Below are 22,516 nucleotides of genomic sequence, written 5' to 3' on the forward strand. Positions count from 1 at the left end.
CTACTCGAGGGCTATCTGTGCTAGCCGTCCCTAATTTAGCAGTGTAAGACTAGACGGAAGGCAGCTAGTCATCATCACCCACCGCCAATTCTTGGGCTACTCTTTTACTCACGAATAGTGGGATTGACCGTCACATTATAACGCCCCCACGGCTGGGAGAGCGAACATTTTTGGTGCGACCGGGATGCGAACCCGTGACCCTCAGATTACGAGTCGCACGCCTTAACACGCTTGTCCATGCCAGGCCCCAAACTTACAATTAAGAGGGGCATTTTTTATGCAAATATCACAAATTTTGAATGTCAGTCTAGCTTCGGGCTGCTGAAGGAAGGTAATTGTCTTTCTCTAGTGATATGGTTCATAATGTTTTAAAATAACTAAGTGGTTAAGTGCTCAGACTGTGGAACTGAAGGTTCACGGCTCGCGCAACGCGATTTTGAGGCAGCCCGTAATAGTTACGAAGAATTACCAATTATCGGTAAAGCAATAAAAGCCTCAGAATGTGTTATAAGTTCAATTGTTTCTGACTTGAAATGTCAGATCGTGTTAGTGTTGATGTGGTTCAGTTTAAATCTCTACTTAATAATAACTTAGTGTTTAGTTTCTTACGAAATATAGTGATTGAGTTTTATTTTTAAAATACTTTATGTTATTCTTTCCTAGAATACGAACAAATAAAAAGTTTTTGCATGTTGCAGCTCAAGTATAAAGAATCATAGTAATGGTTCCGTCGTGTTCTCAAAGTTCTTAATATGACACTATAGTTTCAAAGTATAAGTTTATGGTTTTCGCTTCTGTTTGTGCAATTGTTTGTGAACATACAGTATCTAAACTGTTTTATAAAAATAAAAGTTATTTATTTAAACATTAATTAATATCTTAAGCTATAACCAAGTTTTAACATGTAAACATACAATACCTAGTGTGTTTTGTAGAAATAAAAGCTCTTGATTTAAATTTTCAAAACCCAGAAACTATGATAAAATTTCTGGCTGTAAAACGCTAGTATGTTAATACATTATATGACTTTTTAGTTCCCATTATGTTGTTCTGGACAAAATATTCAGTTCGGTGGAGAAAACCAATTTTTTTAAAGAATGTTGCACTGAATTAAAGATAAATTATTGTCAAATTCACTATTTAAATAATTGATACTTAACCTGTCAACTGCAGGTTGGACCACATTGTAAAGTTTGGCCACATTCAAATAATAAAGCATTATGAAATGTAAAGCTTTCACAGGAACGAAAAGACGTTTCATTCACTTCGGACGAAATACCGATAGCGCAATCTTGTTGTTGTTGTTGTTGTTTTTAAATATTTTACTTTTCGACTTCAAAAGTAAACGGCACCTAGGCATTTCAAAGTAAAATGTGCAGTCGATATTTACCTACACGTCACTAACCAACCTGTTTGTTTTAGGTTGAAAGATTAGGTTCAGTTCTATAAATATTTTAGCGAACAACGTCTGAAAACAGAAAAAAAGTAAAAGATATGGCAGTGGTCATATTAAACATGGTATTCCGTGAAAATACTTATACTTCTGTTTGGTTTCTCACAAGCAACGTTCGAGATCAAATAATGTCATAGTTATACTTACCACCAAGTTGCCCCCTAGTGGCACAACGGAATGTCTGCGAACTCACCCTGCTGAAAACTGGGTCTCGATACCCCTGGTGTGCAAAGCAGAGATAGCCCATTGTGTAGCTTTATGCTTAATTCTACAATAAACAAACCAACTGCTACCAAATTAGCATATTTATTTGAGCAAGATATTTTCGTTTAGTCGACGTCGAGAATTTTTTCAATAAGAGCGAAACAGATTAGTAATTAATATTTTTTGCCCTGTAGTGTAGTTTCGTTTTGAAGTTTTGTTTTGGAAAAGGTTTTTTTTTTCTTATAACATTCTTCTGAGCCTGACGTGGCCAGGTGGTTAAGGTACTCGACTCGTAATCCGAGAGTCGCTGGTTCGAATCCCCGTCACACCAAACTTGCTCGCTCTTTCAGCCGTGGTGGCATTATAATGTGACAGTCAATCACACTATTCGTTGGCAAAAGAGGAGTCCAAGAGCTGATGGTGATGACTAGCTGCCTTCCCTCTAGTCTTACACTGCTAAATTAGGGACTGCGAGAGAGATAGCCCTTATGTAACTTTGCGCGAAATTCAAAACAAACCAAACTATTCTTCTGAAATTCTGGATTTCAAATAACTTTACAATAGTTGAGAGTAATGAAGTTTTTTTTTAATAATTTCTATCGTAAGACAAAATAAACAAATTATAGAGAGAGAAATATTTAGAACTCGAGGTAGAACTCAAACAATTTATGAGATCAGAAGTTTGTTTGTTCTGTCTAAATTTCTGTTTTAAGATAAGTCTAACTTAAACCTTGATTATTCTGAGATAAATTGCCTGTTCTAACGCTGAGTGAATTAAAACATAATCAAACCGTTCTGTTTGGTTGGAGAACTTGTTGCATGTGAGTTTGTTAGAGTATAATTTATGGTAATTTATCCGAACTGAAAGTATGGCATGGCCAGATGGCTAAGGCTCTCAAATCGTAATCTGAGGGTAACGGGTTCGAATCCTCGTCACACCAAAAATGCTCACTCTTTCAGCCGTGGTGGCATTATAATGTGACTGTCAATCCCACTATTCGTTGGTAAAAGAGTAGCCCAAGAGTTGGCGGTGGGTGGTGATGACTAGCTGCCTTTCCTCAAGTCTTACACTGCAGACTTAGGGACGGCTAGCGCAGATAGCTCTCATGTAGTTTTGCGCGAAATTCAAAACAAACCAAACCAAAGTGAAAATCATTAATATTTACTTCTTAACATGCCTGTAAGTCATGAGTCAGTATCAAAATTGTTCAAATTGAATGTCCGTTTCATAACAATAGGTCTTCATGTTGTAAAACGTCTCCTTGTGTTTTGTTTTTATTTAGTTTTTAATACTTTATGTGATATTTTAAGATTGGTAAAATATTCTTAATCACTAAATATAAATCAGTATTGTGGCTCAACAAACTATACTGAAAATTTTACGATAAACTAAAACAAACATGCAAAACCTACAAGTTTAACGGTTTAATTCAGTCAGTCTTCTAGGAATTTGCAAAGAATACAAAATACTTAATACTTCTTCCTTCCATAAGAAAATTGCATTCTAAGTCTTACTAGCACAAATAATCAATACAAGGGTTGTCATTTCTAGACACAGATTTTTCATATCTTGCATTAAATTTGTTACATTAATTATTTTTTATATTTATAGATTTAATATGAACTGATTGTAAATTATGAAAGGTTTATGATGTTTCACACATGTATGCTCTTGTTTCATTAATTGGAAAATGTTAAGAAAGCAGATTGGGCAATAGTTAAAGTCAGGTGTTGAATAGGTATTAACACTTTAGACTGAATTATGTGGTATTTTTATCATTTCTGTGTATAGTTGTACATATTTTAAGCACTGAAGTGTGTTAGTTCTTACCTTAGTCTGTATTATCTGGTAAAATTAATATTAGTCTGTATTTAAATATGTATATATTTTTAGCATTCATATTTAATTTTTAAATTAAATATTTAACGATGTATTTGTTGACTTGTCATTGCGTTTCAGGTTAAAGCGTGTAATTCAATTGGATGTGGAGACTGGTCAAATTTAGTTGAAGAAGAGACCTCTGACGGAAGTAAGTTTCGTTAGTTCACCAAACAAACTCTAAGAATGAAAATCAAGTATGATACATGTCCATTTTCAATAATTACAATTTGTGATATTTAGTATGTTCATTGTAATTTTCGGGACGCTTCTTAGAACTACTATTAATTCGATTGCATAAACCATTGGCCTTAATCTTATTAATTATTATATATTTAAGAAGTGTCATACATTCAGGAATGTAATAATAATAAATACTGATCTTAGGGTTTTTAATGTGCTGCATATGGAGTAGAAAAAAGTGTAGATTATTCCTTCATATCATTCGTGGAATCTTTCATTTCTTCATTGAAGTTATATATATATTTAGTGAGAAATTCATAATTAATAAACGGTGTTGTTTAATTTCACGGATTTTATATAGACATTTTTTTCACATCAAATAGCCCGGCATGACCAGTTGATTAGGGCTCTCGACGCGTGATCTGAGGGTCGCGGGTTCGAATCCCCGTCGCACCAAACATGCTGGCTCTTTCAGCCGTGTGGGCGTTATATCGTGAGGGTCAATACCACTATTCGTTAGTAAAAGAGTAGCTTAAGAGTTGATGGTGGGTGGTGATAACTAGCTACCTTCTCTTTAATCTTACACTGCTAAATTAAGGACGGCTAGCACAGATAGCCCTCGTGTAGCGAAATTCAAAATAAACCAGATCACTTCAAATAAACTGAAATGATGTACAGTTTCAGCTTCTCTAAACACGATTCAACTTACGTTTGTAAAAAAAAAAAAAAAACTCGGTCTCTTAGCATATTTCAAAATACAAAGAAAATTAATTTCAAAATATTTTGAAACATTTTCAAAATAGTTTGTTTCTTATGATCGTCAGTAGACTTTAGTATAAAAGGAATTTTTACTTTCTTGTGTCACTATAAATGCCATTTGTTGCCAGCAGCGGTCGATACTAAATCCAAAAGTGGAATAGCATGATTTTACTTGTATCCTTTGTTTTCACTTCATTAAAGCCTTTACTCTTTTTGAATTTTTAGCAAACCATCATTTTTAGTGATATAGCAACTGTTACTAAACAGAATGTGCTTGCTACATCTCTTTTAACTAGAAGATATACATCTATAGTAAGTGAAAATAAAAACACTGTTTACATATCTTGTAAGTGAAAAATAAAATCGTTATGTTTAGATAAATTGAAAGTGAGAATTATACACATTTCTTTTATATCATGTCATAATATATTTTAATACATTTTGCACTTCTAAGAACCCATGAGTGAAAACAAAGAACAATATGATAAAAAATACCAGCAACGCTACAAATATTATATATGTTGCCGACGAAGCCATTACACCAAATACCAGAGCTCATCAGGCTGGCAAGAATAGTTATGATCTAATCGCTATGTATATACATTGTCAATTTTAATGATTATCAACTTTTGTGGTGTGAATCAGGCTAATCAAACAAATTGTTGTGTTTACTCAGTCATTACTCATTAAAAGACTTGGGTGATGCCTGACATAACCAGGTGGTTAGGGCGTTCTAGTCACAATCTCGGATAGCGAATTCGGATCCCCCAAACATGTTCGCCCTTTCAGGCGTGGGATAGTTATAATGTGACGGACAATCCCTCTATTCATTGGTAAAAGATTAGGTCAAGAATTGGCGGTGAGTGATAATAGCTGGCTGCCTAACCTCTTGTGTTACACTACTAAATTAGGGATGGCTAGCGCAAATAACTTTCGTGTAGCTTTGCGCGAAATTCAAAACAAACCAAGAGTTAGGGTTAAATTTTGAACGCTTATTCTAAGTTATTACGTAAATTTTAATTAACGATAAATTTCCTTACTATATCTTTCACAGTGGCAGACCCTCCAGAAAATGTTAAAGTGAAGTGTGGTTTCGATTCTGAAAACAAACAAACCTACATCAATGTGACTTGGGAGCCGCCATTAAAGGCCAGAGGAATAATTGAATCTTATAACGTAAGTAATTCTAACTTATTAATATTTATGTATATAACATTAGTATCTGTCCAACCTTTTCCATTGTATTCAAGGAGAAATTAAAACATAAGACTATTTAGCTGAGTGGTTTTGTGAAGATTAATATTTATCACAGGCAATGTACTAGAAAAGCGAAAATTAAAACAGTAAAACATTTGTGGATGAATTATTATTTTATGTTACACTGTATGTAAACAGTTTAAATGTAATGTATACAGATGTTAACATCGAAAGGAAAGCTAATTTCAAATCATTACTCAATTCTCCTACCAACATATTTTCGACTATGAAAGACTTTATCTGTATGCAGTCAGTATATTGAGTATTTCCTGTTTTACTTGATGTTTTATCACATAATGTATTAAAAGAAAGGTTGATACTTTGCAAGCTTTGACGTATAAAGTGACCGTAAGTGGTGTTCGCAAGTTTACTGACACAAGTAAAAAATTGTGTTACCAGAACTGTTAGACAATTTGTACATTGTATGGCTTAGGAAACATGATTTAGAAGGTACTTACAAAGTAGCCCTCTCTCAGGGTACATTAACTATTTTCAAATTAGTAATCAGGCAAACATGAAACGTACTTACGAATACCAGACATTTGTGATGTGCGTTAAAAGTAATGGTTTTCAAAGAAGCTTTTGATAATTGATATTTCGTATTGTAACGAACAATGCATTACTCACCAATAATTAATGAAATAATGACTGTTTTAAAACGTGCACTTATGTTTGTAGTTTGGAAAGTCGTTCAAATGGTTATTGGTGTTCAAGCTATTGACTAATACTAGTCATAAACTGAAGGAAAAAAATAAACAGTAAAATTGTACTTCTAAACGTTAAACGCCATATGTTAAAAAGTATGGACGCAACAGGACCGAAAATGTGCCTTCTGTCACTACTTCTACTGTACAAGCACATACCGTAACGAGTATTACAACCATTTTATATCCACCATAAAGCCAGGCACGGCCAGGTTGTTAAGGCACTCAACTCGTAATCAGAGGGTCGCGGGTTCGAATCCCCGTCACTCCAAATATGCTCACCTTTTCAGCCGTGGGGGTGTTATAATGTGATAGTCAATCCCACTATTCGTTCGTAAAAGATTAGCCGTCCCTAACTTAGCAGTGTAATAGCAAAGGGAAGGCAGCTAGCCATCACCTCCCACTGCAAACTCTTGGGCTGCTCTTTACTAACGAATAATGAGATTGATCGTAATATTATAACGCCCCCACGGCTGAAAAGGCAAGCATGTTTGGGTGACGGAGGTTTGAGTTCGCGACCCTCGGATTACGAGTCGAGCGCCTTAACCATCTGGCCATACCGGACCCTCTGATCTGAACATTTTAACCTATGTAAAAGGTGCTGTTCACATTGAAAACACCAAGTTATTTGAATTCTGGCTCCTACGAATAATTAATATGCTGTTTCAAAGCACTTAATGACACAGCTATGTTTGTTGATAACACTTTGTTTTAGAAACTCATGTTATTAATTTATTACTGAAAACAAAGTAAATCCTGATTCAGCCGTAAGTAATGAAGGATAAAATGGCATCAATAAATAAATAATGTAGCTCTTCTTTTGTAATTATCAAGTTAAATAAATGAATATTTATAATCAAATTCAATAGCTAATCTAACACAAACTGGCGAAGTATTTACATTTTGTGTTTAGAGCAAGAATTTAAGGTATATAGTAGGATTAATTTAAAATTATTAAGACAATTATTTCTTGCCAGACCATTAATAAACAAACGTGAGCTGGAAAACGTATTAGAGATAAATTAAGATAACTAACAGATTACTTTGTCATCTGATTAATAAACAAATACAAGCACGAGCAGTTGAAAGCTTAATCTGTCATTAAAAATTTAAAAAAGAAAAGATATATCGCGAGTGAACGTTTGTGCATGTATATACACTCTACGACTTAAATATTTCTGGTCTTTGAACTACCTATTCGCTTACGAATGAGTAAGTGTTTCACACAGTCTAAATGCTTAGTTATATTTAAATAACACTCGTTACAATGATCTGTATACTTCCTCTAGTTTTAAGAGGTTTTCTATTGATCTACCAATAGAGACGCTTGTTTGTTCAGAGCCTCTTCGAACAAGCACTACTAATACAAGATTTAGTGTATATACGTCACGTTAAAACTATTTTGAATATGCAAGTCAGCAAATCACACAGGAAAAGCAACCGACATAAAGCTGTGGTTAAACAGAATGTATCAGAACATTATTTTGATGTTACTTGGGAATTTGAAAAATAGTGTCTAAGGGCTGTAATCCCAAAGTTTATTATGAATCCTGCGAGCTTGAAGTTTTAGTGATTTAAGTTCAGGATTTACGGATTCGTCTTGATCCACATTCCCTATCTATCTCAAATAATGCGAACAGAGTAAATTGGTAAAAGTTTAAGCCTTAACACGAATAACTATTATTACGCCTTACGAACACTTAAATCGGATCCCCTTTGTATGAGAATCACCACCATCCGGCAAGAAAAGTCGTTCAGTTTTTTTCGTATTTAAGCTCGAAGATACATAATAGGATGACTGCGCTACATCCACCATGGGTATAGAAACCAGGTTTTTAGTCATAAAACTTACTGTTGGGCCACCAGAGGACCAGGTCGTTTAGTTTTCAGAGTTTAATCGAGTAGAAGCCGCTTATTATCAGCTTTTAATAATGTTTAATCAACAAACCGGATTGGCCAAAACACTTTTCTTAAATGTAAGCACGTCAATAAAAATTACATGAGAGTAGAACGATCAGTTTCCGTCAAATAAAGAACGTAAAAAATTCAGTGAATTTCTTTTCAGGCCTTCCGAACATGAAGGTATAAACTGTAGGCTAGCGTATCGACTGTATCTTTATAAAAATTGTACAACATAAAAGGTGGTATAAATATTAAATTATACACAAGATTCTAAAGACAAAACTATAAATATATATTTAGTAAGTTTATCCGAAGTTTTTTGCAGTTTGGTCAACTATCGTGAGTAGAAACATTGCAGGGAAAATCTATAACATTCGTTCGGCTGTGAAAGGATTAATCAACACAATCCCAAAAACTTTTGGGAAGCTCATTTACGCGATTCTATGATCAACATTCCCGAGATTATAACTCCTGGTAGTTTGATACCATCGAAAATTAATCACTGTTAGAAAGTATGTTTACAGTCCTTTCTGACGCAAAATGTTCATATACTAGGATCATAAATATGTGTTCAGACCGAAGATGTAGACTTCCCAAGATATGGATATCCTTTCTTCTTAATAACTTCGGAAACCAAATAAAAATTTATGGACTTGAGGTACCAGAACCATCCAGAAAGAGACTTACAACAAGTCGTAACCAAACCGTGATAAGCAAAGTTCTGAGTCTTGTGACAGGTGAGAGAATCCACGAACAAAAAACTAAAGTTGAAACGCTTTACGTGCGCCCTCGGTAACAGTATGCAACATCTTTGTCTGAGAAAAAAACAAAAACGACCCAAGACACGAGTACACAATATACTTTTACGGCATAATGATTCAACCATCGCATATTTCAAGTGGTTCGAGCATGAAATAGGTATTCACGCTATTCCATACGAAGGCACACTATTCAAGACGTCGAACACGACAACTTTGGATTCTAGTGCAATATTCCTTGCACACTCGGCATATTATGAATTATAGAAAGCATCGCCGAATCGGTGAACTTTTGACATGACATTCTAACGATGGAGCCTTTTGCATTGGAAACTTTCATGCAAGGTGCTTTCAAGATAAAGCATGACTGGCTTTGGTGACATTGACTGTAACGACGTGATCCGGCTCCAAAATCGTTTTAGCATAAAGTACTCAATCTCCGTACAATTTACTAAATTTAATAAACATTAAAGCTGATATTTGTAACAACGTTCTTGCGAATTATTCACTTTTTGTTCACCCATCACTTTTGGGTGCTCAAACAGAAGCAAAGAATAATTAAAATATTCACATTATTGGCTATTTATAAATATACATATAGTAATTTTCATGTGATATTGCACTTAAACTATTTTGATTCTTAGAAAAGACGGTTTAAATATAAATCTTAGGTATCCCATAAGAAAATGTTGAATTATTTTTCAAACACTACATTAATTAAAATACGCATGCTTTCCTTATTTTCTTACGATTTAGATATTGAATAAAATGCCTTTCTTTTGCTATCTAATTCTTTTTAAGGTTACTATGGAAGGTGAGGCTCGTTACAAAAACTCTAACGGTAAAATCGCTGTCGATCGATTCAAAGCAATGCACGAAGTGAAACCTGACACGTTGGAATTCAGGAACACGGTGAAGCCTAATACTAACTATACCGTCCGCATGTGCACAAACAACCGATCTGGATGTGGTCCACTTAGTTTCCCAACCAAGCTGTCCTCGTGCAACACGTTCCCTGTTGGTAAAGCCTGTTATTATTTTTTTCATAAATTTATATCCTTATTTTTTGTTGAAAATATTGGTATTTTCGGTCGAAATATTCTAGAGAACTAATAGTTTTAATTATTATAAGACTTATAATAATGGTTACTATCAGTCCTTAAGTCAAATACCCTCAAAATGAGCGTGCTCGAACCTTATGAAATAAACGAAAATTATGGGAAAATATATTGATTATTTTAATTACCTTCCCACCAACGGTCAGATTTACCACGTTCAAATGATCGATATTTATATAATTTGACCGTAAAATAACAACTAGATTTACAATCTTACATAAATGAAACAATTAACAGTTTTTATTTAACATTAACATAGAAATGCTACTATGTTATACGACAACGGGATAAAAACTGAAACTGAAATGGTTCGGCATGGCCAGGTGATTAAGGCACTCGACTCATAATTTGAGGGTCGCGGGTTTGAATTCCTCTCACACCAAACATGCTCGCCTTTTCAGCCGTGGAGAGCGTTATAATGTTTGCGGTCAATTCTACTATTCGTTGGTAAAAGAGTAGCCCAAGAGTTGGCGGTGGGTGATGATAACTAGCTGTCTTCCCTCTAGTCTTACACTGCTAAATTAAGTACGGCTTGCGCAGGTAGCCCTCGTGTAGCTTTGCACGAAATTCAAAACAAACAACAACTGAAATAAGTATACATACTCTTAATAGATTTACTAATATATATTTATTTTAATATGCATGTTTGTTTCAGTTTAATGTATATTTAGAAGTGTATGTAATTATAAACTTCAATTTGTATTGCCCAAGTCCCACCGCCTGTTCTCTAAATTTGTAGAAGATTTATAAGACTAAGAATCAACAATATATGTTTAAAAAATATACTTATCTACGAATATTGTGACCAAGTGAAATTTCGCCTAAAGATTGTATTTAAATCGACGCGCCAAGAGAGCTTATAGAATATTATTGGTCAGCTAGAGTCAGTATACTATAAGCCTTGAAAGCTATAAATGTGATGAATGCTTATTAATCCGAATACTATAGAACTTGAGGAACATTTCTTGATTTCGAACATTATAAACCATTCATCTTAAAAGAATTAACTTCGGACGTTACTATTTCTAAGAACATTAGATATCTACCTTCCTCTGTGAAAAATAAGCTTGTAAAGCGTCTTAAGCCAAATAAGAATAGAGCTAGCTAGCATTTCCTTCAAGTGAAGTGTATCTGTGTATCTACATAAAATTAATTCGCTCGTCGTGGACCTGGACCGTTGATAAAATATTCAGTCCCAGACCAGATAGAAGACTGGATATTGTTTGCGAGTTTGTAAACTCTTTGCATATAAATAATCATTTCTTTGTTTGTTTTGGATTTTGCACAAAGCTACACGAGGGCTATCTGAACTAGCCGTTCCTAATTTAGCAGTGTTAGAATAGAGGGAAGGCAGCTAGTCATCACCACCCACCTCCAACTCTTGGGCTACTATTTGATCAACGAATAGTGGGAATGATCATCACATTATAACGCCCTCACGGCTAAAAGGGCGAGCATGTTTGGATAATCTTTTGTAGTAAACGTTATTATATAGCGTTGTTTGTATATTAAAAGATATTTGTGTTAAGAAATAAAACTAAGTGTATAAAATCTTGTTGGCAAGTATCATAAATCTAATATATATTGAGATTTAATTAACTTCTAAATAAAAATTAAAAGTCCCAGCATTCGAAACCTTAATACGTTACATAATAAATCGGAAACTCGTCCGAGATAAATTATAATACTGTAGATTCAATTCTTTTGTTGATACAAATTCTAAAGAGCTCTCTATAAGAATCCCTTCGATAACAATGAGAATTTTAAAGTCTAAACATAGAATAAACTTTTCAAATTGAAATAAAAATCTTCATAATTTATATGTGACTAAGAGACTTCTCACTTTGTGAAAATAAGCCTCGGTGGCACTGACTTTTCACATGAGTGACATATATACCTCATTAGTTGCGGTATTTTATCTCGTGATATATGATGTCAGTTCTAGTAAGTAGTATGTTAAAGACTGGTGTACTGGTTGACACCAATTTAATTATACTGTCAAGATACTACAGAAGCTTCAATGTTAGCATTGGATGAATACGTTTTTTTACTGTATTTTTAAAAACTAAAATATGAAATTTAAATATTCAAACACATTTTTTCTCGCAGTATTCTCCAATCCTTATCTTTCTGTTTCACGTTACTATTATCATCTCGTATTTGTATTCCTAACAGTTTTTCTGCCCTTCCCTGTCCAAACTCTCCATTTCTTCCTATTTCTGAAGCTACTAACATCTCACACTATAATACCTCTATCACTCAATCTCTCCATCTAAAAACTCATCCACTCTCTTACTGTGACCCTCCAAGTTCTTCTTTAAGTTCTGTTAGCTGACTAAATACAAATAACACTCCCAAAAACGTCACATCCAACAAATAGCAACATTTATCGAAGTATAGAGCATTGTATTCGTTAAGAATAAAACGCATATCACTTCGTGGTTTGTAAGTATTAAACAACAGTTACTCGATACTTTCAGCACACTCTGAAATAGCACAATTTTCCCTATTTATAATATAACTATATAGTTGTAAACTGTTTGTTTGTTTGTTTTTAATTTAAAGATTTGTATTGTTGTTGGCAAGAGAGAGCTTTAACTTCACATGGTGGGCGTGATTCAATGACGGCAGCCTTAGAAGTGTATGAAATTATTTCAGCATCATAAAATGTGAGTTACGCTATCATAATTGATGACTGACTATTGAGTTAGTTAATTTGTTTGTTACTTGTATATTAGTTCAACTTTATGAATATTGAGCTTATGATTCAATGAATAAAACAGGGACATGAGAAAGTTCCATACGTACCAGAGATGCTAGAAAGTAAGTGAAATTGTTCTATTAGCGAACGTTAGTTAAATTAGGTTACGAAATATTAAAAACAGTTTATAAGCTGAGCTAATTTGGCTTATTTGAGGCCTCACTCTGTGAATGAACAAGCTTTCTTTCAAGTGAATGCTTTGTTCATTAACAGCCTTTGCTATATTCAAATCAGCAAAGACCAACGATGAACAAAACTTTGGCATAAAAAAAAGTTTGATCATTTACAGACTAAAGTCTCATATAAACCAAATTAACTCAGCTTTTAAGTTATGTTTAATTAAAAAGTTTTTTGTCTTTTATTTCTTCGTTTTCAGTTCCTACAGAATTACCCCAGTTTCGACTCCAATATATGAGAGAGAGCCGTCATGAGAGACATCTCGTGCTGAAATTGCAGCGAGTCTCAGAAAGGAATGGATCAATTCGGTAAGTGAAATGTAAATATTAAACGGATTTAGTGTAGAAGTTTGTTGTTTTTTGAAATAATTTAACTTTGAGCAGTATTTCAAAACCATTAATTACAACCAACTTTAAATGTTTTTGTCATCATTTAAACATCCGTAATGCTACAACCTTGAATGATACTGTCACTTATACACACATTTTCACTCATTTGTACAAAAACTAAATACACTACCGCTAAGACATGTCATTTTCGCATCAATTCATTTCGTATTTGAATGAGATTATTTAAGTTCACTGTTAACTTGGTATTCTCTGTTATTTTTGTATGTATTTCGCCCGGAAATAGCTTTAAAGTTTAACGTGCAGACGTGAAGGTGTAAGGGTCAACCCGCACTTTAAAATTTGAGTAACCGCGTAGGTGGGTGGAGAATTCTCTGCTGAATAGTTATCCTCCATCTGTTTAGTAATTCTGAAAAGACTACATGTGCATGTCTGAACCTTGTAATATTTTACCTGGTTGTCTAACCCATGTGTCGTATAAGATGCCGTTTAGTTTGAAAATAAAGAGCTAGTAGTTTCTTAATAATAATTTCAATGATGCTCAAATTACTTTAGAAAGCGTTTTGTTAAGCGGTTTTCTAAAAGTCACTATTGGTAAAGTGTTGGAAGTTGTTAAACGTTCTACTTATAACATTTATAAGTTACTGTAAGATGAAGTTTAGACTACTTTTAAAACACTAGAAATCTAAAGGATAATCTTCACGTGTTAATAATAATGAAAGCAACAGTTTTTAAGGTAAAATTATTTTGAAACACGAAACAATTGTTTTGGAAAACTTATTGATAAACCAAATAGAATAGACCAATTAATGGTAAAGTTTAAAAACATTTTTAATGAAATTCGAAGTGAATTACTTTGAAAAGCCATTAAAAGTTTCTAATGAAGTAAGCCTTTTCTATAAAATACGTAGGATGAAAGATAAATAACATACGAAATTCGATCTCCTAATATGAATTCACCATTTAATAAACGTTTGGGTTATGGAGTTTCAAATGTTATAATTTATCTAAATTTGATTCTCTACTACAAAACGGTCATCGCTTTGGATCACAGTTTGAAAGCAGAAAGAAAACTAAAACGTTTTAATATAAGATTGTTCACAACACACCAGAGTACATAAAGACAAAAGTACGTTAATATTTATTACATACCCATTTTACATGTTCTGTAATGTTAGAAATGAATTTAATTTAGTATCATCTGAAGATACAACGGTACAATGCATATGTATACACTTTTCTAATAGCCTAAATTCACATCTTGTATCGTACTACTATATCGTTTATCCTCACTGTACTGAAATACATATCTTGGAATTTAACCACATATTTCGCGGTACATGTGTGTTTTAGATATTTTGATATGTCATGACATACTGCATAAGAATGCTTTTCTGTTGCCCAAGAGTTGGCGGTGGGTGGTGATGACTAGCTGCCTTCCCTCTAGTCTTACACTGCTAAATTAGGGACGGCTAGCACAGATAGCCCTCGAGTAGCTTTGTGCGAAATTCCAAAAAACAAACAAAACAATGCTTTTCTGTTAAAAGATAATTCGAACGCTAAAATCTGTAGAGTTGGCATTATGAGGAAATTCTGATTTTTTAGTTTATTTTTACTTTTTTTCTACTAGATTCTGTTGTTTTTTCGGAAATAATGGTTTTCATATAAGAAGTCAAAACATTCAAATCATATTATAATCTACTTAAGATCTTATTTTAGTTACTTTTTCTTTTTAGAACTACTGCGATGAAGCTTCCTAAGCATTAAAAGTTATACATCATACGTAATAGAGATTAATTTGACAAGTGATGATCTAACCACTAATCTCCATTTGTGTTCGTTTTTTCGTTTTAACATTATGTGGTTGGTCTACAGTAAATTGATTTAGTCTTTGCGCAAAGCTACTCGAAGGCTATCTGCGCTAGCCGTCCTTAATTTATCAGGATAAACTAGAAAGACGGCAGCTAATCAACACGATTCACCGCATATTAAGATTCGAACCCGTGCCCCGCAGGTTGTAACTCGAGCGCACTAATTACCAGGTTATGGCAGTTCCGCCACAGGAAACAAAATCTAGATTTTCTCCGAACATGTGACAGGTGTGTCTTACTGTGGCTAGTGTGCCTAAATCTGACTACGTTATTTATGGTCTCAATGCCACAAATACGCAATCTGCATTTTGGAGTCTTCAGTATGTTATAAGGGAAATGATTAAATCCTGCTATTTAGTTAGACAAAATTAACACAATAGTTGACGATGAATTCAGCTGACTAGCTTCCTTTTCTCTAGTCCGTATCATCAAAACTGGGAATAACTATACAGGTAGCTTTTGAATAGCTTTGTAAGAAAATTCAAAAACAACTAGTCCTAGATTAGTTCATGTATGAATTATTCCTTTCGGATATTATGAAAGTAATGCCAACTTAATCGTTTTTTTCTCTTTTGCTTTGATGTTTTTTTATATATTCCTAATGCCTGTGGTGACACTCGTGAAAATTTAGAATGAAACTAGATAAATTAGTATAAGTTTTATTCATTGGCGGTTTCCCATGCGGGTTTCCCAGTACTTAATACATGCGTATAATAACTGTAGACTACAAACTAAATTAACTTTATATAAACAAAGAATTATCATTAAATTGCATTACGTTTTGGTGGACATTCTATTGATTCATCTACACATTCTACCCTCCCACATACACACACACATATATATGTGTGTGTGTGTGTGTTGTACAAATCAAAGCACTAGACATTTTTGCATTTTTTTCAATCTTTGTGAATGAATTGCTGAACATCACTTTTTCGTTCAGTAAATATTGAAAATTATTTCAGCTGTTGCTAGGTTCCAATTCCAGGTGATTTCCTTGGTATAATTTTAATTCATATACTCGTGTATGCCCGGCATGGCCAGGTGGGTTAAGGCGTTTGACTCCTAATCTGAGGGTCGCGGGTTTGAATCTCCCAGTCGCACCAAACATGCTCGGCCTTTCAGCCATTGGGCGTGATAATTTTACCGTCAATCCCACTATTCGATGGTAAAAGAGTAGCCCAAGAGTTGGCGGTGGGTGGTGATGACTAGCTGCCTTATACTCTCTTATACTGTTAAATTAAGGACGGCTAGCGCAGATAGCCCTCGTGTAGCTTTGCGCGTAATTAAAAAAAAAAAAACATACTTGTTCCTGTCGCTCATCTACCCATCTGAAAAGTTTAATAGTGTTTGACACATGGATTTGTAAAACATACAACCAAGTACGAAAATGTTCATAATTAAACTGAATTTATTATTGCATATTAAACAAGTATTTATTTATACATATAGCATTCGACTATCAATTATTAGCAGCGAATAGTTAACACTGTTAACATTCAACTAAAATAGCATTCATTTGTATGTTGTATGATGCGAGTATATTTTGGTTCTGAGTAAATCACAATCATTACATTTGTTGTTGCTTTGTTTTTTCATTTGGATTCCACAATACCCAAACATTACTTTACAAATCAATAAAAACATCGAGGTGTTTTTGAATTCATGTTTACCAGTTTTATCAAGTGGGAGATTTGCCAGTTTCATTCAGGTACCAAAAGTTAAAGAGCGCTTATTGGGCACGAGTGTAACAATATTAAGACACTGGAACTGAATATTATATCTTATCCATCTACACGTCAAATCTCTCACACCCTTTTACCTTTTCTTAAAGTGGGTATATGATTTTAAAAATTGATTTTTTGTCACAAGCTGCGACTAGTTTAAATAAAGAAAAAAGAAACAGAGAGAGAGTACAACGCAAAGCGAGTATTGAAACATGGCAAAGTTATCAGTCGAAAAGTCTCCCACTGGGATAGCGGTAAGCTTCCGGATTTACAACGCCAAAATCAGGGGCTCTATTCCCCCCGTGGATACAGCAGATAGCCTTATATGACTTTGCTGTAAGAAAACATACACACATCTGTCGAAAACATGACAGACTTGAATGAAATATAAAAAAAAAATGTTTTTTATGACCTCTAGTCGTGAAAAACCGACCCAAATTTAGGGGTAAAAATGTCAAAACCGAAAATATTGATTGAAAGCACCAGACTACGTAATCATTATTGAATAATACAATCTAAAAAAGCTTCTTCTTCTGATTGTAAAAAGGCCCGGCATGGCCAGGTGGGTTAAGGCGTTCATTGGTAAACATGGTGATTTATAACACTAAATATCGGTGTTTGGTCTCCTCTGTGGGTATACTGTACACAGTCAGCAGTACAGCTGTGCGCTGAAAGAAAACAAACAAAAATAATCAATATATTTTATCTTATCGAAAGATAAAAATGAGAATACAACGATTAATTAAAACATTGATTTGAATTCATAAATAAATATATTTTGAAGAAGAATTTTTTTCAGAATTTCCTTTGTGTTATCATACATTTAAAACTGATATTTTACCTGATATTACGAACATTTGGATATTAGTTACAATGTTTTTTCAATACAGTAACTTTCGGTGTTTTTTGTTTCCATTTAGAGTTGGAAATAAGCACTGATACTGTTATAGTTATAACAAATTTTCTGACTTTCAGCAAATGTTCTTTAGCGTTAGGTCATGATTAATGACGAAACACAATAAGCATTATCAATATCGCCATTTGAAAGTGTCGATTCAATAGAAGAAAAAAAAATTGGATTAATCTGATGTTAAAACTCACTTGTCTTCATTACTAAGTGTTCGAACATTTCTAATGGCGAAAAGATAAGAGCCTTTCCTTTTGATGTTTCACTTGTGATTGCTTCCAAATTAGATACGTAGTGAAGACAATCACTTAGTTGATCATTTTTAAAGTCTTATATACGAAACAAATCAGTCATTAATATGAGATATCAATGATTTTAAATTTGAACTCATAATTTCTTCTTTTGTTTGACAAATCTTTCGTGCTTGAACATTTAAACAAAGAAAGAGCACCGTTGGTTTTGTAAACTGTTCTTCAGAAAGAATTCTTTGTTTTGTAGAATTTCGCGCAAAGCTATTCGAGGGTTATTTGCACTAACCGGCTCATTTCTACACCGACAGACTAGAGGGTGTGTGTGTGTGTTTCTTATAGCAAGGCCACATCAAGCTATCCGTTGTGTCCACCGAGGGGAATCGATCCCCTGATTTTAGCGTTGTAAATCCGAAGATTTACTGCTATCCCAGCGGGGTACTAGACTAAAGGGAATAGAACTAGTCAGTACTACCCACCACCAGTTCTTGGGTTATTCTTTAACGATGAATACTGGAATTGACTGGAGCTTACAAGTTCTCCACGGCTTAAAGAGCAAGCATGTTCCGTGAAGGGTTTTGAACTCTCGATTGGTAACATAACATAATGTTTAAGAACAATAAGTAACCTATTCGTTTATCTCGACTTTCCCATCCTTTAAATTAAACTTAAATTACCAAATAAATAAAATAAAAATATAAGAATTAGCCCTTATAGTTATCAAGCTTTATATTAAACTCCCATAAATGTACAGCCTCACATTCAAAGATAACCCATTCTAGAGACCAATCGCCCTGTTATAAAACAAAACTGTTTTGGCTGCCGTGCTAAATTTCATATTTGTGTTCCCTAATCCTATTATTCTCACTGTTAAATAAAAAAAAAATGCATTAATACTATAAATTCCCTTAACAATTTTAAACATCTCAATTAGATCCTCTAATTTTTCTTTTTTATTAAGATAATATTTTATAGATTTAACCTCTTCTCGTATGCAACCCATCCATCCCAGGAACCATTCTAGCGGCCATCTGTAAACCCTTCCTAAGGAGGCCCGGCATGGCAACGTAGTTATGGCGCTGCACACGCAATCTTAGGGTCGCAGGCTCAAATCCCTGTTTCACCAAACATGCTCGCCCTTTCAGCCTTGGGGACGTTATAACGTTACAGTCAATCCTACTATTCGTTAATAAAAGAAGCGGTGGGTGGTAATGATGAGCTGCCTTCCCTCTAGTCTTTCACCACTAAATTAGGGACGTATAGCGCAGATAGACCTTGTATAGCTTTACGCTAAAATAAAAAAAATAAAAAAAATCTTCCTGTGGTAAGGAATCCAAGACTGAACACAATACTTCAAATGTAGAGTTAATTGTTTTACAGCTTTTTATGCGGCACCTTTCTGAAAATCCAGATACACTATATCTACATCCTTAAGCTCAACTAATAAATTATAACCTTTCCAACGAATCTCAAAAGATTTGTAAAGCAAGATTTTTTCTCCTTAATGAAACCATCCAATAAAATTCTAAATTTTTTTAATGACTCTGTAAAGTACCTTTTATTAGACTTTCCAAACTTTCCCAAAACTAATGTAAGATTAATGGGTCTATAATTACTGGGACAACTTTTATTATTTCTTTCAAAAGAGGAATGACATTAGTTAACTTCCAAAACTTTGGCACCTTCCCGCTATTCAAGGCCTTAGAAAAAAATAGTAACAAACATATTCTTGTTTGATTTTGAATTTCGCTCAAAGCTACGCGATGGCTATCTGCACTAGCCGTCCCTAATTTAGTATTGTAAGACTTGAGGGAACGCAATTAGTCATCACCACCCACCGCCAACTCTTGGGCTACTCTTTTATCAACGAATATTGGGATTGATCGTCATATTATAACGCCCCTACGGCTGAAAGGGCGAGCATGTTTGGTGCGACGGGGGAATCGAACTCGCGACCGTCTGATTACGAGTCGAACGCCTTAACCAACTTGACCATGCCGGGCCAACATATTCTTAACTACCAGATACTCCAACATGGCACTTAATTGTACCACTTAGAATTATTACTTTGAAATTAACAGGTAATTCGTGAACTTGTTGAAAAACAATAATTTGGTATGTTTTTTGTAATATACAGATAAGTAAAGAGCCACGCCACAAGTAAGTTGTTGTATGTTTCGTAATTTTACACAGTAACTTCAAAAACTTTGATTATTTCGAGAATCAAAACAACTTATTTGGTTATAAAAATAACCACACTTGGTACTAGCCTCGCTTTTGTTTGCACAAAATAAATCATTACGATCTCCGTATGTAAACTTAAGCCGGACTTCACCAAATGATTAGTGTGTTGGACTATAAATCGAAGGATGGCTGCCGTTGCTGCAAGATTACTACTGGCACTTTGGAGCTGTATATGTGTTATAAGGGTTAATGTAAAACCCACTTTCCTACTGGAAAAGTGCAAAAGTTGACGGTGGGTGCTGGCAGTGGCTGTCTTCCCATTTGTTTCTTGATTCAAAATTAGTGAATAACTTTTTATACTTGATTAAAACGTTAACTAAACAATATTTGAAAGTTACAATGAAAACATAAGTTAAATTTTGTTCATTAAAAACTACGTTGACTTCTTAATGGCTCTCTGTTATGTGTATATATATGTACAAATATACCACATTAAGAATTACCTCTTCATATAAAATAACATATGTTATAACATTTTCTGTGCTTTTTTGTCCCATTGTGAGACAGCGGTAAATCTACGGATTTACAATGCTAAAATTAGGGGTTCGATTTCTCTCGGTTGACACAACAGATAGCTCGATGTGGCTTTGCTATAAAAATAACACTCACACACACATACTACATCACTTTCATTCTGCTTATTATTATTTCGTTTCAGAAGAATCCTAAATCCAATATTTGGTCTTTAAATCAAACATGAATAGCTTCATTACAAATTGATGTCAATAAATATTTATGCTACAAAATAGTACAGTATGCTTTAAAATTTATAGAAGAGAAATTGAACAAAATAAAAATATTACATTATCTTATTAGAAGTTACGGGATTTTACAGTAAGGAAGATTATTTTTAGAACAGGTATGACGTTTCAACCACTGGTAGAATCATTCTCAAGTGCAGGTTAGGTCTATATACGTAATGACGTAACATTAAAAAGCTGCAATTTGTAATAAAATACTTAATCAGTAAGTGAATCCAGAACGAAAATATTAATACTGGATGTTACATCATAACTTTATTTAATTTGTTTGAAGTTAAGCACAAAGCTACACAATGGGATATCTGTGCTCTGCCCACCAAAGGTGTAGAAACCTGGTATCCAGTATTGTAAGCCTGAAGACACACTATTGTTTCACTAGAGATGATTACCTCGTAGCACTTCCTTGCTATTAAATTGTCAAGTTTCTAGAACATTGTATGCTTTCAACTATTACACCTTTATAGTTTTGCAACTTGTCCAAAAAAAATCAGAAAGTTAATGAGAGAAGAGAGGATTTCTGCTAGTGATCATGAGGCATTGATAAATCGTCACAGTCAGAGCCAACTATGAACAGCGTCTTCCGAGTCCTAATTTGTCCAGATCTTTTAGTTTCTTTTGCTCAGATCTTTGGGCTATTTTCTTTTTCTAACAAAATATTTTATACTAAGTATTTCAAGCCACATTGAGAAGTAGCAAATTAATAGTTTTCATCAAACCATTTTGTCTCAATGTTTCAACTTCTGGGATCATTACAATAAACGCCTCCAGTTATTCTCTAAAAAACATCCATTTCATTTTTTGATAAATTTAGCTCTTTTGTGTGATTATGTTAGTAAACCTAGTATATAAACTGACATGTTTTTTAGCAAACTGTACGAGTATGGACTAGTCTTCTAACGTGTCTTCTTCTCTCAACTCAAGTTGCAAATTTGGCATAACATTTTTACATGTTTCCTCTGTTTCAAAGTATGAAAATAATACGATGATTCTTGTTAGAGTAACCACAATATTACAAATTGCAATCGTTACATGTAGACTTTAATGTATTTTCCTTTCCCATAAGGGACTACTGGAGAGTACAGGATTTTCAAAAGGGAAAGGCGTAACCAATTGTGCCCGGGATCAATGGTTTCGCTTTAAGTTTTATTAAAGCTTTACTTTCCCTAAGTGGTTATTATTGTAATATTTTTCTTAATTTTGAATTTTGGTAGTAATTTTTTTACTAGTTTAATCTATTAGTAAGTTATCCCACTATC

The 22,516-nt window shown here is 33.9% G+C and overlaps 1 protein-coding gene across 5 annotated transcripts in view; it reads left to right on the plus strand.

Annotated features, from left to right (window-relative positions):
- LOC143223218 (tyrosine-protein phosphatase 69D-like) overlaps window positions 1–22,516 on the plus strand; it is a 337,627-nt gene that overhangs the window by 249,595 nt on the left and 65,516 nt on the right. For all 5 annotated transcript variants that reach the window (XM_076450864.1, XM_076450865.1, XM_076450868.1 and 2 more), the window contains 4 exons: window positions 3,618–3,687; window positions 5,533–5,654; window positions 9,901–10,120; window positions 13,355–13,463. In XM_076450864.1, the coding sequence (XP_076306979.1) occupies window positions 3,618–3,687; window positions 5,533–5,654; window positions 9,901–10,120; window positions 13,355–13,463 (521 nt within the window). The remainder of the gene's footprint in view (window positions 1–3,617; window positions 3,688–5,532; window positions 5,655–9,900; window positions 10,121–13,354; window positions 13,464–22,516) is intronic.

The sequence above is a fragment of the Tachypleus tridentatus genome, chromosome 8 (genome assembly GCF_004210375.1).
Source record: "Tachypleus tridentatus isolate NWPU-2018 chromosome 8, ASM421037v1, whole genome shotgun sequence".
In the NCBI taxonomy this organism is placed as follows: Eukaryota; Metazoa; Arthropoda; class Merostomata; order Xiphosura; family Limulidae; genus Tachypleus; species Tachypleus tridentatus.